This window comes from Carlito syrichta, unplaced genomic scaffold, assembly GCF_000164805.1.
Source record: "Carlito syrichta isolate Samal-C Ts95f unplaced genomic scaffold, Tarsius_syrichta-2.0.1 Scaffold301850, whole genome shotgun sequence".
In the NCBI taxonomy this organism is placed as follows: domain Eukaryota; kingdom Metazoa; phylum Chordata; class Mammalia; order Primates; family Tarsiidae; genus Carlito; species Carlito syrichta.
The window spans coordinates 50,184-66,459 of NW_007245946.1; the positions used below are offsets into that span (position 1 = coordinate 50,184).

A 16,276-nucleotide genomic window follows, 5' to 3' on the forward strand; every position below is an offset into this window, starting at 1 on the left:
ACCTCCACCCCTCCCAGGAGGAGGATGCCCACCACCACCCCCACTGCCTGGAGTGGGCTGGGGGCCCCCTCCACCTCCACCCCTACCCGGCACCTCTGGGGCCCCAACGGTGGATGGCGTGGAGGAGGTCATTGTGGCCCGAGTGGACCACAGCCTGGGCTCGGTCTGGGTCCCCAGCCACCGGCGGGTGAACCCACCCACAGTGCGCATGAAGAAGCTGAACTGGCAGAAGCTGCCTTCCAACGTGGCACGCGGTGAGGGCCTCAGGCCCCGAGGGGCGTGTCCCTCTGATGATGGGTCTGGGCTGTACTGGGGAGAGGGATGGGTGGTACCTGTAACGTGTGTCCTCTTGTGTGTCCTACTCGTATGTGATCTGCTGTGCGTGTTCTGTCTGTGTGTCCCTGCCTGTTTGTGGCCTCCCCACGTGTGACTTACTTGTTTGTGGCCTACTGTGTATTTTCTTTTTTTTTTGAGTTGGAGTCTCACTCTGTAGCCCAGGCTGCAGTGTAGTGGCTCGCTCACAGCTACCGTATCCTCGACCTGCTGGGTTCAGGCGATCCTTCCACTTCAGCCTTCCAAGCAACTGGAACTACAGGCATGTGCCATCATGCCCAGCTAATTTTTTACATTTATTATAGAGATAAGGACTCACCATGTTGCCCAGGCTGGTCTCGAACCCCTGGGCACAGGCAATCCTCTTGCCTCTATCTCCCAAAGTGCTGGGATTACAGGTGTAAGCCACTACGCTGGCCTGTGTATGTTCTATCTCTGTGTGTCTTTGCCTGTTTGTGGCCTGCCTGTGTGTGGCTTGCTCTGTGTGTTCTGTGTGTATCTCTGCCCATGGGTGACCTGCCCTGTGTGGCCTGCCCACGTGTAGCCTGCTGTACATGTTCTGTCCTGTGTGTCCCTGCGTGTTTGTGGTCTGCCCAGGGAAACCCGCCCTACTCTGGGCTCAGCACCTGTGCAGTTGGTATAGGGGCAGGGGAGGATTAGGTCAGGGCTCTTCTGAGCAACCCCTCCCACATGCACCGCACGGTAAGCATGCATCTCAGATGACCAGAGGAGACTGAAACCAGTCACCCACCAGTGAAGACACATCGTGTGTTTGTCCACGTGCATGCACACAGCTTGACCGCAGCTTGGGGCCTCCCTCTGCCATGTGCTTATTAAGTGCTTGTGTATGCTGAAACCAGCTGGGCCACAAGCAAGGCGCCCTGCCTGCTAGGCCCCCAGGCCCTGGGAGCGTGAGTCTGACTGGCGGTGCCCCCCCCTACAGAGGGCAGCTCCATGTGGGCCTCGCTGGGCAGTCCTGGCACCGAGGTGGTGGAGCCCGACTTCTCCAGCATCGAGCGGCTCTTCTCTTTCCCTGCTGTCAGGCCCAAGGAACCTGTTGCCGCTGCTCCAGCCAGGAAGGAGCCCAAGGAGGTGGGAATGGGCACCGGGTGTGGCGCGGGGTCACCTGCCACTGCCATGAGTACCAGCATGCTGGGGTGTTTTCCAGATAACCTTCCTTGACTCCAAGAAGAGCCTGAACCTCAACATCTTCCTGAAGCAGTTTAAATGGTGAGTGAGGGGGCTCCAGTCCCAGGGTCAGCGCCACAAACAGGCAGGGACACACACACATACAGAAAGAAAGAACATGCACGGAACATGCCCTGTGGAGCCGCTGCCTTCCCCAGCCTCCCACCTGGGCTTGGCAGTGCCCTCTGCTGGCTTCCACGGGAAGGGCACGCTCCATGGTGATCTGGTGATCTGGGTGATCCCGACAGGCCACACTAGCTGGGGCCCTCCTGAGACCACCCATTCCAGGCTCCCAGGGAGTGCTGGGACCTCCCCCCAAGGCCACAGATGAACAGTGGGGAGGTCCCAGCACTCCCTGGGAGCCCCCGAGCCATCCCTCCCCACCCCGTCTCCTGAGCAGCCTGGGAGGGGGAGGCAGAGGGTGGTCTGGCTGACAGAGTGTGGTGTTCAGCCTCAGCCTCTCTTCCCGTGTGGCTCCATGCTCCACCCGCCCTGCCGGCAGCCTCATGGGTGTGCGAGGAGACCTTGCCTGACTAGGTCCTCAGGAGGCCAGAGGGCCATTTGCGCTTCCCCTCCTCATCCCCTCCAGTTCCAACGAGGAGGTCACCACCATGATCCGGGCTGGGGACACCACCAAGTTTGATGTGGAGGTTCTCAAACAACTGCTCAAGCTCCTTCCCGAGAAGCATGAGGTGAGCCAGACCCCTCCTGATCCACAAAGACGGGGATTCGGGGCTGTCCCTGAGGGCTCCCAGGATCCCAACTCCCTCCCTTCCTGAGCCGCAAGGGGAGGCCACCAGCAGTCCAAGAGGGCATCCTGGGGGAGGGCACGAGCTGGCAAGCAGGACCCCACATGCGAACCTTCTACCGGCAGATTGAAAACCTGCGGGCATTCACAGAGGAGCGAGCCAAGCTGGCCAGCGCCGACCAGTTCTACCTACTCTTGCTGGATATTCCCTGGTGAGCACGTGTTACCTCTGAAGCTAGGACAGGGCCCCAACCCAGAGCGGGGTGAGGTGTGCAGAAGGCTCCTGGGCTGCCGGGGGAGAGGGGGATATCTCAGCAGTCTGTGTTCCAAACATCACCCACCCTTCGCAGAGTGAGGCCTGGGGCCCTCGAGGGGATGAGCTCTCCTCTGGGCAGGCCTGGGAGGGGGCGTGGTGAACGGGGCAGCCTGGAGAACCTCCACCCTGTGCTCACGCCAGAGCCAGGCCTGGTGCTCAGCCAGCCCCTGACCTCCCCCTGCCGTCCCAGCTACCAGCTGCGGGTGGAATGCATGCTGCTATGCGAGGGTACTGCCGTGGTGCTGGACATGGTGCGGCCCAAGGCCCAGCTGGTGCTCGCCGCCTGTGAGAGTGAGTAGGGCAGGGGACTACCGGGCGGAGAGGCGTGGCGGGGGGCAGGGGTGCATATGCAGGATGGGCGGGGCCGGGGGGGCACAAGCAGGAGGGAGGGGTGTGGGAGAAGCAAAGTGAGGGTGGTATGTGCAGGAGGGACGGGGCTGGGGGGTGCATGCGGGAGAGATGGGGCCAGGGGAGGGGGCACTTGGAGCGCTGCCCTGCCCCCGTCTTGCCTGGGGGACCCAACCTTGCCAGACCCACTTCCCAGCCCAGCTGCTCCCGCAGGCCTACTCACCAGCCACCAGCTGCCTGTCTTCTGCCAGCTGATCCTGAAAATCGGGAACTTTCTCAACTACGTAAGTCAGAGGCTGCACCCAGCCTGCCCTGTGCTGCCCGGCAGCCTGCCCAGCCCCACCCCGGCAACAGGGAGACTCACTCCCATTCCTCCAGGGCAGCCACACGGGCGACGCCGATGGCTTCAAGATCAGCACACTGCTGAAGCTCACGGAGACCAAGTCCCAGCAGAACCGGGTGACACTGCTGCACCATGTGCTGGAGGTGGGCCGTGAGCAGAGCTCACACGTGGGGGTTCTGTCAGGAACGCCATTTGGGGCTTGGAATTCTCCCTCTGCCCTCAGGAGGCCATGCCCCTTTCCTTACCCCTGTGGACCCAGCTGAGCCCGCCCCTCCCTCCAGGAGTACTTGCTCCCCTGAACACCAATTTCTCCCTAGGACATCCCCGCCCCCATCTGGGTTGGGGCAGTCCCTCAGAAGAGCAGGCTATAGCCAGGCCCCAGGGAGGGACTCCAAGGCCCCAAGTGCCACCAATTTTCTGGACTGTAATTGCTAAGGTCAGAGCCAGGGTTGGGGGCATCCCCAGGTCCCGGGTGTCCTCACTGGATGTGTCCTGTTGCAGGAAGTGGAAAAAACTCACCCGGACCTCCTTCACCTGCCCCAGGACCTGGAGCAGCCCTCCCAAGCGGCAGGGTAGGAGCTCAGCAGGGTCAGGGCCCCAACTCTGTCCCCGCCCATGAGGTGGCTGGCCAGGGCTAAGTCCTCACCACAGTGCAACCCCAGCACCTCAGGATCCGCTGTCCAACAGAACACTGGCTTTCACTCCGGACAGACCCTGTCTGCTGTAGCCTGTCCCCGGGTGATTTAGGCAGGGAAATCAAGGCCTGGTGGGGGCAGGGATTGACAAGGTCACTCTGGGAGCTGACCTAGCACAGCCTCTTCACAGAGACCTTGATTGCAGCTATGAGCCAGGTCGTGCCACCCCCATCATATACACGAGACTGAAGCCCAGGGGAGCTGTGTTGTACCCTCACCCACGGGCATACCACCCAGATGGGAGGGCAGCCTGGTCTGCCAGTCCTGGGGTTCACAGCCCCAGCACACGCCTCTCCCTGGCTCCACCTGCCCCGGGAGGCTTTCTGGTCTGGGAGCTGCCGGGCCTCAGGGAGGGTCAACCCAGCAGGACGGGACGATCATCAGGGTCACTGACCCTCACTCACCTCACTCAGGGAGGACCGAGGTCTGCTAGACCCAGCCCTCAGCCCCTACTGCATGGCAGGCCCCAGGTACAGCCAGCAGTGTGCAGAGTGAGGTGGGGGGGAGGAGAGAGGAGGGTCCACTGTCGGGGGGAGAGCGGGGAGGCCCAACTTTAGGGGTAAGAGGGGAGGGACCCCACTGTGGGGAGGATGAGCAGAGGCTTCACTGTCCCAGGGAGGAGAGGGGAGAGGGGCCTGCTGTAGGAGGAGGTAGGTGGAAAGGAGAGAGGGCGCCCCACTGTCCCAGAGGGTGAAGGAGGGCCGACTGTCCCATGGTAGGGAGAGGAGGGATGCCCTGTTCCTGGGCTTTAGAGGGGGCAGGAGTCAGCGTCCCAAGGGTGGGAGGGCCCAGTGTCCCAGGTGTGAGAGGGGAGGGGCACCACTGTCCAGGGAGAGGGGAGGGGCCTACTGTCCCAGTGAGCCTGGATGTCAGCTGTTGCCTGTCCCCACTGGGCTCTTGGTGCCTTTCAGGATCAACCTGGAGATCATCCGCTCGGAAGCCAGCTCCAACCTGAAGAGTCTTCTGGAGACAGAGCGGAAAGTGTCTGCTTCGGTGCCCGAGGTGCAGGAGCAGTACTCAGGACGCCTCCAGGCAAGCGGCACGGAGCTGGGCTGGGGGAGAGGCTGCCCAGGGGCCCTCCAGGGAGGTGAGCACCGCTGCCCGGATCCTATGGGTCGTGTGAGCCCAGGCAGGGGAGCCCCCAGGAGGGCCTGGTCTCAGGGTGGATCCTGGGGGCTGAGGTGCTCAGGTGTGCATGGTCATGTTCTTGGCAGAGACCTGCTCTTGGCAGAGACCCCTGCCCTCAGAACCCACCCTGCAGCCACCACCCTTCCCTGGCCATGGGCCTCACCCCACCCTTGGGCCTCCAGGCCTCAGCTGTTTCCCAAGTCACGTGACCAGGCTCTGCCTGCCACGAGGCCCCTCACAGGGCCATGACCGTGCCCGTGTCCTCAGGTTGGCATCACAGCCTCCCGGGAGCTGGATGCGCTGTTTGAGGCCATCGAGCAGAAGCGGCGGGAGCTGGCCGACTACCTTTGCGAGGATGCTCAGCAGCTCTCCCTGGAGGACACGTTCAGCACCATGAAGACCTTCCGAGACCTCTTTGTCCGCGCCTTGAAGGTAGGAACTGGCCCCGGGGGGGGGCTCAGGTAATCAGAGCCCAGTGGGGCCCACGGCCACTGGTCTTCCAGGAGCAGGGTAGGCAGGGACACTCTTCTTCCGAGAAGCATGGGGTGGGTGCAGGATATAGCCAGGTAGGATGGACACCACCTCGTGGGGTGGATGCCACACTGTTGGCCACCCGTGTCCACTCACCCCACTCTGCTGTAGCCCTGGGAGCAGATACACAGTCCCCCAGAGGCTGTGAAGGATGGGTGGGATGGTGGGGCTCATGCCTGCCCTTGCAGGAGAATAAAGACCGGAAGGAGCAGGCGGCCAAGGCAGAGAGGAGGAAGCAGCAGCTGGCGGAGGAGGAGGCACGGCGGCCACGGGGCGAGAACGGGAAGCCTGGTGAGGCCAGGTCTGGGGCCGGGTGGGGCAGGGACAGGCCATTGGGGCTGCTATGTCTGTGTGAGCCATTCTCCTCCTCACAAGCCTCATAGCACCCCATTGCTGGCAGCTTTCCGGGGGGGTTTTGGGTCCCTGCGTACAGCTCTGAGTGTCCCTGGCCTCCAGTCAGGAAGGGGCCTGGGAAGCAGGAGGAGGTGTGTGTCATCGACGCCCTGCTGGCCGACATCAGGAAGGGCTTCCAACTGCGGAAGACAGCCCGGGGCCGTGGCGATGCTGAAGGGGGCAACAAGGTGGCTTCAGCCGACCCCCCGAGGGTCCCAGAGCCTGGTGAGACCCTCACCTGCTGCCTCCTCACCTTCCTTCCCACTGTCCCCACTCCCATGCCCTCCTCTGGGAAGCCCTCTCTGATCCCCCAGACAGCCACCTGTCTCCCCAGCTGTCCCCGGGGGTACCTAAGGCAAGGCTTGGCTGAGGGGCAGGTGGCGCAGCCCAGCCCTCATCCTGTCACAGCCTGAGCTTCTCTGCTGTCACCGGGGGCCCTGCCTTGGTATGGAAGCAGAAGGCCAACCCTGGGAGGCTTGAGAGGTAGAGCCAGGACCCAGCCACAGACTCCTGGGCTCAAAGGCACCCAAGGTGGAAGAAGGGGCTCTCTCCTGGGCAGCTGCCTCAGGGTGCTGGGACGGCATGGCCCTCCCTCACTGTGGACAGACCTTGGATGCTGAGGCCAGGTCCTGAGATGGTGGCTCCCAAAGGGATCAGAGTAGGCTTCTGGGGAAGGGGCTATGCAGTATGTCCATGTAGATGCGGAGATGGAGGAGCCCCTCTCGGCTGGCTCAGGGGGCCAGATGCTCGCCCTTCCCTGACATGTCTCTTCATCCACAGCGGCCACCGGTGGCCCTGCAGGAGGCTCTGCTAGTGTCACCCGCTTCCCTGCCTCCGAGCCCGGCCTCCATGCTGTGGTGGCCCACGAGACTCAGGGATGGGACCTTGCAGATGTTGTGACCCCCAGCCCTCAGCCCAGCCAGGAACAGTCAGAGGGGGGGCGGGCAGAGGCCCTGGAGAGGCGTTCTTCCTGGTACGAGGATGCCAGCGATGTCCTAGCCACCGAAGATACCTGGTGTCCTCAGCCCTCTGAGGGGGCCTGGCCAGTGACTCTGGGAGACGCCCAGGCTCTGAAGCCCCTCAAGTTCTCCACTGAGCATCCCTCTGGGGCCAGAAGTCCAAGCCAGGACACCGAGGACCCCACATCCTCGGGGGGTGTTCTCCAGGCGGAGGCCGACAGCACAAGCCAGGGGACAGAGGACACAGCTATCTGCGGCCACGGAGCCAGCCTCTCTGCCACAGGCCCCAATGGGGACGAGGAGGACACAGCCCCAGAGTCTATGCTGGACACGTCCTTGGACAGGTCCTTCTCTGAGGATGTGGTGACCGACTCCTCGGGATCTGGCACCCTCCCTAGGGCCCGGGGTCGGGCCTCGAAGGGGACAGGCAAGCGGAGGAAGAAGCGGCCTTCTAAGAGCCAGGAAGGTAACTTGGCGGGGGTGCACCAGGAGGCTGGGTCGTGCAGGGCTCGGGCGCCAGGGCATGCAGTAAGCTCATACATCCCCTGGCATCCAGCCAGCCCTGGCAGGGGACAGCGTCCCTGCCAGGCATTCCCTGCCAGACTCCTGGCCTCCAGCTGGTTCCACCCCTTCCCAAGGGCACCCAGGAGAGAAGGCCACCATGCTGGGTGCCTCTCGCAGGAGAGGGATATCAGCACTTCCCACGGGAGGGTGGCTGTGGGTTCCCTGCCCTTGCCACTCCGCTAACGCACCAGTTCCTGCCTTCATGCCACCTGCAGCAGGGCATGGGGTGGGGTGTTCGCAGCCAAAGGCTACTGCTGCTGCCAGTGAACACCTGGCACACATGCCTGTGTTTTGACTCACCGGCCAGAGAACTGGGGGGCCTTCCCCAGGGGTGTGACTGCTGCCCTGGGGAGCATGGGCGAGGCTAGCCCAGCCCCACCAGTCCCCTCCCCATTCCGAGTCAGGGGTGCTCATGTGTGACAAGCCTCTGAGTGCAACTGTTTTATTTGAAAGCAGAGGTTGCCCCTGATTCTGATGGTAATAAGACAAAAAGGCTGTGTGTGATCCAGTGAGGTATGTACACAGCCGGGCGCTCCGTGGACCGCGGGGCAGTGGGGCCTGGCGTTAACTCTGGCTTCTCTGCAGCCCGCCTGGGCATGTCCATAGTCCCCTGGCTTCTCTGCAGCCCACCTGGGCGCATCTGTAGCCTCCCAGCTTTTCTGCAGCCTGCCTGGACGCATCCGTCGTCCTCTTTGCCTCTCCTATGATCCCTGGTGGAGGGCTCCTCTCCTCCATCCCCTCCGTCTGCAGCAGGTCCCCTCGCTTACCAGGTGCCTCCCCTCTGGGCAGAATGCAACCTCAGAGCTGGCCTCCAGGCACGCAGGCCTCCAGAGAGTGGGTGGATAGAGTAGGCTGGCTCCCTGGGAGTGGGACTCCAGGGTGTCCAAGAGCATGGGTAGGACCTTGGGGGCAGCTCAGCCTCCTGGCCCGCAGGATGGGCTGAGGTTGCATTGTACCGTGCATCTTATGTCACAACCCTAACTTCAGTGCCACTAACCTCGTGGCTTCACTGACTGAACTCCTTGGGCGATCCCTTCACCCTGAGCCTGTCCACAGGGTGGGCTCCTGGGGCATGTCCGGCCTTCCTGCAATCCTGGTGCTCGCCAAATATGTCCCGCAGGAAAGTCTGGAAGAGACAGGGACAGTGCCAAGAGCAGATGCTATCAGCACAGGCAGGCCATAAACCCCTCCACTAGGAGGGTGGGCCTCCTTCTCACCCTCAGTGGGTCCTGGACAGTGAAAGGCATCTGTATAGACGCAGATTCTTTCCAGCTTTGCACCATGTGTGCCACACCAGGTCTTCTGGCCCCCCACCCATGGGCAGGACAGCCAGGGCCCCCAACGTGGCCCAAGGTGCCAACAGATACTGCTGGACAGACCGGCCCAGCCCCACCATGAGCTCTGAGTGCAAGCCATGGGGTCTCCTGGCACCTCCAGCCTTGTTTGGGGCCTGGTGCCATGAATGTGCTAACCACAGGGCCCGGGCCTGAGGATCTCAGGTACATACATCCGTGCGATCTGTGGTGACCGCTAGAGGCATAGAGCAATGTCAAACTCTACTTCTTCACAGTGAGTCCTCTGTTGGGCACCACCCTCACCTTCGGTTTGAGTGTTTCTCCCAGGGTTATCTTCTGAGCATGACTATCTGCAGTGAAACACCAACATGTATTTTTTAGAAAGGTGCTGGCTTCTCCCATCGAGGCTGGAAGTTAGACTTGCTGGTCCCAGGTGTGGGAGACCAGTGGAGCATGCATGTTGTAAGCTCAGGGCTGGCAGCCACATGTGACCACTGCCCAGCGGAAGACCATCATGTCCAGTGCTGGGACCATGCCCCACCCTGGACATTCCCTGATGGATCTGCTGTGTTCGCTTGACCTCCATCCAACCCAGGTTCCACCATCCAGGTGGCTATAGGCACACAGGAAAGAAATAATCCTATTCTTTTCTTGGCTGCTTTTTATTTAGAAAAGTTTCAACCCAACAGGAAATTTGCAAGGAGATTAGAATGAATACCACCTTCTCCCTGAAAAAGGCAAAAATCTGTAAAAAATGTCAAAATCATGAACATTTTGCTTCATTGTCCCTCTCCAACTGAACCCGTTTGAAAATTCCTTATGGACATCATGACACTTTAGACCTAAACTCATTCATGTACGTCTCTCGAGAGCAAGGCCATTCTCCCACACAACCACCAAGCAGCGAACACATCAGGGACACTTCCTGTCCACTCAACGCTGCTGTTTTTTTGTTTTGTTTTGTTTTGAGTTGGAGTCTCACTCTGTCATCTAGGCTAGAGTGCAGTGGCACACTCATGGCCATCACAGCCTCAACCTGCTGGGCTCAGGCAATCCTTCAACCTCAGCCTTCCAAGTAGCTGGAACTATAGGCACACACCACCATGCCTGGCTAATTCTTTTATTTTTATTGTAGAGATGAGGTCTCGCCAACTTGCCCAGGTTGGTTAAACCCCTGGGCTCAGGCAATCCTCTTGCCCCCACCTCCCAAAGTGCTGGGATTATAGATGTGAGCCACCACACCTGTCTAACACTGCTTTCTAACATGCCAACATGCAGCCCCTGTACACATGTGCCTAGCTGTTCCAGGAATACCTTTTAGAGTCGTTGCTTTGAATTTTCTTGAAAAGAGAGTCTATCCAGAATCATACACTGTGTGTGGTTGTCACACAACTTCTCTTGCTCATTCCAGCCCCTTTTTGCCTTGTACAGCATTGACATTTTAGAAGACACCTTCACTTTGAATTTGTCTGGTTGCTTCCCCCATGTAGGTCCAGGTTATTTGGGAGCCGGAGCTCTACACCAGAGATGCTGTGTGCACACACACACACACACATGCCTGTCCCTCCAATGACCTGCCCAGAGCATTGAGTGAGGGGCTCGGGGCCTCTTAGTCCCATGGTTGATAATGTTAGTGCTGATTGCGTGGTTATGGTCAACAAGTCTTCCTACCAGCTGCGCAAGCACCACTTTCACTTTGTCATTAATGAGCAGCCTGTGGTGAGCACCAGGACCAAAGCTCTAACCCTGCCCATCCCCTCCCCACTCCTGCGATGACAGCCAGTCTGTAGGGCGCTGCTCTGTGTCCCACGAGCTTCCCCTTTTTAAATTGTGTAAATTTTGAATGTGTAGCAATCCATCACTGCCATGTCTTTTCTTTTTTTTTTTGATTTGGAGTCTTCCGGCTCTCTAGTCTCCAGCTACTGGGCTCAGGTGATCTGCTTCAGCCTCCCAAGTAACTGGGACTCCAGGCATGTACTACCATGCCTGCCTAATTGTTTTGAGTTGGAGTCTCGCTCTGTCATCCAGGCTGGAGTGCAGTGGCATGCTCCTGGCCACCGCAGCCTCGACCTGCTGGGCTCCGGCAATCCTTCCACCTCAGCCTTCCAAGTAGCTGGAACTACAGGCATGCACTACCACGCCTGGCTATGTTTTGGGAGGTTTTAATAGAGATCTTGCTATTTTGCCCAGGCTGGTCTTAAACTCAGCCTCCCCAAATGCTGGGATTACAGGAGTGATCTACTGCATCCATCCTGTCATGCCTTTTGATGGGATCGGGTAGAGCCACTGACCGATGATCTTTCGTGCTTTGAGTACTTCCTGTCTTGGGCACAAGCCCTGTTCCAGCTCACTGGGACTTTCTGCACCCCCTGCTCCTACCTTGGATTTGGCCTTTCCCCCAGTTCCCTGCATTGAGGAATGGCACTAAAATCCCTCCTTGAGTGATTTTTCTTTTTTTTTTTGACAACGTGTTTTCTTCCCCATCTCTTCAAGCAGTGACTCTCAAACTTGAGCCTGTTTCAGTCCCACTGGGGAACTGGGACACCCCCTGACCCCGGCACTGGGGTGGCGGTGGGGGCAAGCACACCAGGGAGTGGCCAGGCAAGTGCCCCGGGATGGGCAAGCTCCGAGGGCGTTGGGGGCAGGAGGCCTGCAGGGCCAATTGCAGAGGCTGGCCAGGGATGGGAGCTGTTGGGCAGGACCTAGTACCCTCAACAGGACAGAGTCCCAGCACAGGGGCCCTTGGCAGTGAATCGACTGAGGGAGTTCCAGGCAGTGGGTTGGGGATTGATGCGTATAGACGGTGCTGCATGGGTCTGTGACATGGGGAGACACAGATGCCTCATCTCAGTGGAGAGGAGATGCTCAGGGAGCCAAGCCTTGCGGGATCCAGCCTGGACAGAAGCTGGTTCACTGGGGCCATCTCAGTAACTTAGGCCCACATGAGTGTTGCTGCTCCAGAGAAAAGGCCTGGGGTCAGAGTGGGCCCTGGACACATGGCATAGCCCACTGGACAGTGGTGATAAGTGGTGCAGGGACCAGGGAACCCAGAAACAGGCACCCTGGCACTCTCCCTGCATGGCCCCTCCTAATGATGTCCTTCCCTATTCCTCCCACAGGCCTCAGACCCAAGCCCAAAGCCAAGTGAGGGGTTCTCGGCATCCTTGGCACAGCAGGGGCCGCGGACTGGCTGCCAAGTGAGGTTCTTCCGGGCTGGGCTGGGCTGGGACTGGGCCCCAGGAAGCCAAAACTCTGTGCCTTACCCAGCTGGGGCCCTCCTTGAGCCTTCTTGGGCGTTGTGGCCAGGACTCCAGCAGGCACCGGTGCCCAGCCCAGCCTGGCGCCCTCCTGGTCCACCTGCACGCACCCAGCCTCCCTACCTGCTTCCGAATGCCGACCCCACCCGCATGCACTGTGGCACTCACAGCCTGCCAGGAGCAGGGTGGGGCGGGCGGCTGTACCTCTCGTAAGTCTGTGCACCTCTCCCACCACAGCTCTGCCTCCCCCAGCTTAGCAGGTTGTTGATTGAAATCTCCTGTCCCGAAGTGGCTGAGCTGGGTGTGGATCAAGTGAGAGCACCCCATGGCGGGCCTTACCCCTGCCTGTGGAGTCTGGCCCCTAATCCCACATTCAGCCTCTGAGGGTGGGGACGGGTTTGACTCTGCTGCCACAGCCAGGACCCAGCCACCCCGTCAGCAGAACACCCTCCAGGGCCAGCTGCCTGGGCCGAAAAGGAGCCACCTGAGGGTCTGTGGGGTCACTGCCCACCTGGTGAGGGGCAGCCTGCCCCAGCCCCACCCCACCTCCCCAGGTGTGCGTCCTGAGGCTGGTGGCCAGATGCTTGACCAATAAAGAGCTCACCTGGCCCGGCACGCTGTTGTGTTCCAGGGCTGCGGACACGGGTAACGGGAACACGGGTCGGGTGGACCTTGGCGACACTGGCAGGGCTTGGGGGATCTTTCCACCCAGCAGCTGTGATGATGTGGGCGAGTGGCAGGGAGTAGGTGAGTGAGGGTCTCAGGGGTGCTGTATGGAAAAGGCCCCCAGAGTCTGATGCTGAGAGGCAGAGGTCTGTGCCACGGCCGCACCGCATAGCCCCACCTCTTGTCTCAATATAGACTGAAGTCCTGGGTCTCTGTAGACCCTCCATCAGTGTCCCTCACGCTCCCAGGATGGTGGAGCCCTGAGGAGGGCCAGCACTTCGTATCTGAGGACAGGCATGGTGTGGGGTGGGTGAACCCTGTGGGTGGGTGAACATGGGTGGGGTGGGGATGGGCACCACATGTGGGTGAACATGGTGGGTGGGTGAACATGGGTGGGGTGGATGAACACAGTAAGTGTGAACATGAGTGGGGCTGGTACAGCATGGGATGGGTGAATGTGGATGGGGTGGGTGAACATGGCCAGTGGCAACAGTCACGGTGTGGTGTGGATGGCAGTGGGCATGGTGGGTGGGGTGAGCACAGTGGATGCTCAAGAAATGGCTGAGCTGTGGCCTTGTCACCAAAATCAGCACACAGTGGTCCCAGAAGCCCGATGACAGCCTTGAGAAAACCCGTGGGATGGGAGCACGAGGAGCCCATGTGCTCCAGATGCTTCCTGGTGGTGGGGGTTGCAGCCCGGAGGAAGGGTGCTAGAGAATGCGGTCCCTGGCCAGCACCACCTGCCAAACTTGAGACCCAGAGCCCCCCTCCCGGGGTGATCTTCCCCTCTCGTCCCCCCAGACCTGCGGTCCAGCTGTGCCCCTCACCCACCGGTTGGGGGGCGGACCTGCTTCTCCCCCAAGCTCCTTGACCACAGCGAGGGGCGCCCCTGCTCTGCGTGAGGCCATACCCAGGCAGATCACCACAGGCTCAGAGTGGACGCTGGAAATCCCACCCTCCCTGGAGGACATGTGACAGTCCCATTTGCTGTGTGTACATGTCACTCCTTCACTCGCCAGTGTCTGTTGAGGGCCCAGGCCAGGGCAGTTCCTAGAGCCCTGCAGTGTGGGAAGGAACTCCTAGCACAGGGTGGTGGGTGGCCCCAGCAGCGGTCTTGAGATGGGTGCAGTGACCCAGGTGTCACTTTCCTGCCATTAGACTCGCCCACTGTCAGTGTGCAAGACCGCGATTTTTGTTTGTCAGTAATTTCCCAAGTTTGTGGGAGTGTCACTGTGATCCCGTTTCAGAATATTCCCATCACCCAAAAGGTCCCTTTCACACCCACTAGTCATTCCCCACCCCCTCCCAGCCCTGGCACCTGCCGGTTGGTGTTCTCTGTGGATTTGCCTGTTCTGGGCATTTTGTGTAAATAGATCCTACATATTTCCTGTGTGACTGGCTTCCTTCACTTGGCATGTTATCAGGGCTTGTCCCTGTGGCAGCATGTGTCAGAATTCCAATCCACTTCATGGCCGAGTCACATCCCGTCATGTGGCTGGATCACTTTTTGTGTCCCACTCATCTGCCATGAACATTTGGTTTGGTCCATCTTGGGCCCTTGTGAGCGATGCTGCCATGAATGCTCACCTGCATGTCTCTGTTTTCCTATCTCTGGGGCAGACTCCTAGCAGGGGAAGGGTGGGGCCCAGGGCTCAGTTTATGTTTAACTTTTTAAGAAACGATCACGCTGTTTGCCGGAGCAGCCATGCCATTTTTCATTCCGGCCTATGCCAAGTTACAAAGCTCAACTCCTGCCCCTGCCCCACCCCTCAATCTCTCAAGTTAATCTGAGTGTTGGGTAGAGTCATCACATCCTGCTGTGAGCCCCTGCAGGAGGTGAGGCCACAAGAGGTGGAGGGGGAGGGGCTGCCTTCCTGGAGACGTGTGTTTCTACACTGCTCAAGGGGAGGGTAATCACAATCAGCTAAGAAGGCAGAACTAGGAATGCCTTGGCCCCAAGGACTCGTGAGTGCAAGTGGCTGTGGGTGTCCATGTCTGCCTGTCCTGGGCCACTGGGTACAATGGTTTCACAGGAAAGTATGACCCCCAGACTGCAGAAGCCTGGTGTGGCCAATCTACGTGCCCCCAAGGGCCTTTCTGTCCAAGAAGCTTCATGGAAGCCCCTTGCCCGAGAATGCACAGAAAGGCAGCACACAGCCAGGATGACCCCTGGGCTTGGTTCTCCTGTGCTGGCCCCCACCCTGGTGACAGGCCTGCTGGAGGTAGGGGTTGGATGTTCTAATTTGGGCTGGGCCATGTGACTGGCATGGCCCCAGTTGTTGGGCCTGGACATGGCTGTTTTTAGACAAGCTAAACTCCCTGCCCCCACCAGGTCTGGCTATTTATAGAAGACCCAGGGCATCCATGCCCCCAGCACTAGGCTCTGCAGCCCTAGTCCAGTCCCCCGATCCTCCATCTCACACTTGATGGCTGTGAGCCCTGGGTGCAGGAAGGGCTCAGAGCCAGTGTCCCCTGCCTCCTCCCACCACGAAACACACCTCCTGGGACCTCTTGTTTCCTCCTGTTGCCAGCTACCTCTTCCCAGCCTACACAGCCAGCTGCCGTGCACCCCAAGTCCCCTTCCTGAAGCTCCCAGCCCCACCTGGCCAAGCCCTTCCTGGCATGCCCCGCTCCCCAGGTGCCATTTGCTCCATCTCCTGCTGCGTCTGAAGCCTCGATCTAAGCCCTCGCACCCTGCTCCAGCCACACCCGGGCCTAGGTGGGGGACTGCCCACTCTGCTCCCCAGTCAGCTGACATTCCCACGGAGGCACCAGGAAGGCCAAGGATGTGTAGGGCATACATAAAAGACAGGTCCTCTCCTGGGGACGGTGGTCACAGCTCAAGGCCCCCAGGTCATGGCATTCCCCCACAAGGATGCGAGAAGGGAAGCCTCTGTGTCCCCGTGTAAGAGAAGAGGGAACTGGGTGCCATGGAAGCAAAGGGAGGACGGCCAGGTTGGGAACAGCCCCTTCCTGAGCTGGGGCAGGGCCAGGCGTCCAGCTGGAGGAGGGAGAAGAGGGCTGAGGAGGGGTGGGGGACCGCAGAGAGGGATGAGCAGCAGGGTCCTTTGCTGCCTTCTAACCACGAACTCTGTGGGTGGCCTTTGCCTCCACAAGCCCAGGGCCCACCACCCACCTCCGGGGGAGATTCCAGTGTCCCTGGGCTCCTATCACCCGCCTGGGAGTAGCCCCAGGGTCCATGGGGCCCGGCGACTCTGAGCCTAGTCCCGAGGTCAGTTGGCTTCAGGCTCTTTGGCACTGAGAGCCCCCAGGGAGGGGGTGAGGACTCACATGGCATTACTGCCCAGGACCAGCCTCCTTCGAGCCTCTGTACACTTGGGTCAAGGGGAAGGGAGGGGCGTGCACACCCAGAAATCAGGAGCCAGGCAGACCACTGCCCCCCGTGGAACCCCAGTCCCTCCGCAGGCTGGGACAGGAAGGAGGTCTGGGGCGGGCCTCTTGGAAGCCTGGGCACCGTGGGGGCTGGGGGCATCTCCGGAGGCCGCCCCCTG

General features: G+C 60.3%; 1 protein-coding gene across 1 annotated transcript in view; it reads left to right on the top strand.

Moving 5' to 3' along the window:
* Positions 1-12,232, top strand: part of INF2 (inverted formin, FH2 and WH2 domain containing) — a 28,569-nt gene extending 16,337 nt beyond the window's left edge. The window contains exons 9-23 of the mRNA XM_021711077.1: positions 4-254; positions 1,277-1,425; positions 1,502-1,563; positions 2,111-2,213; positions 2,396-2,481; positions 2,776-2,876; positions 3,147-3,217; positions 3,312-3,419; positions 3,778-3,848; positions 4,883-5,003; positions 5,367-5,531; positions 5,819-5,921; positions 6,087-6,248; positions 6,804-7,448; positions 11,961-12,232. Coding sequence (XP_021566752.1) covers positions 4-254; positions 1,277-1,425; positions 1,502-1,563; positions 2,111-2,213; positions 2,396-2,481; positions 2,776-2,876; positions 3,147-3,217; positions 3,312-3,419; positions 3,778-3,848; positions 4,883-5,003; positions 5,367-5,531; positions 5,819-5,921; positions 6,087-6,248; positions 6,804-7,448; positions 11,961-11,989 — 2,227 coding nt within the window. The 3' untranslated portion in view covers positions 11,990-12,232. The remainder of the gene's footprint in view (positions 1-3; positions 255-1,276; positions 1,426-1,501; positions 1,564-2,110; positions 2,214-2,395; positions 2,482-2,775; positions 2,877-3,146; positions 3,218-3,311; positions 3,420-3,777; positions 3,849-4,882; positions 5,004-5,366; positions 5,532-5,818; positions 5,922-6,086; positions 6,249-6,803; positions 7,449-11,960) is intronic.
* The last annotated feature ends 4,044 nt before the right edge of the window (positions 12,233-16,276 follow it).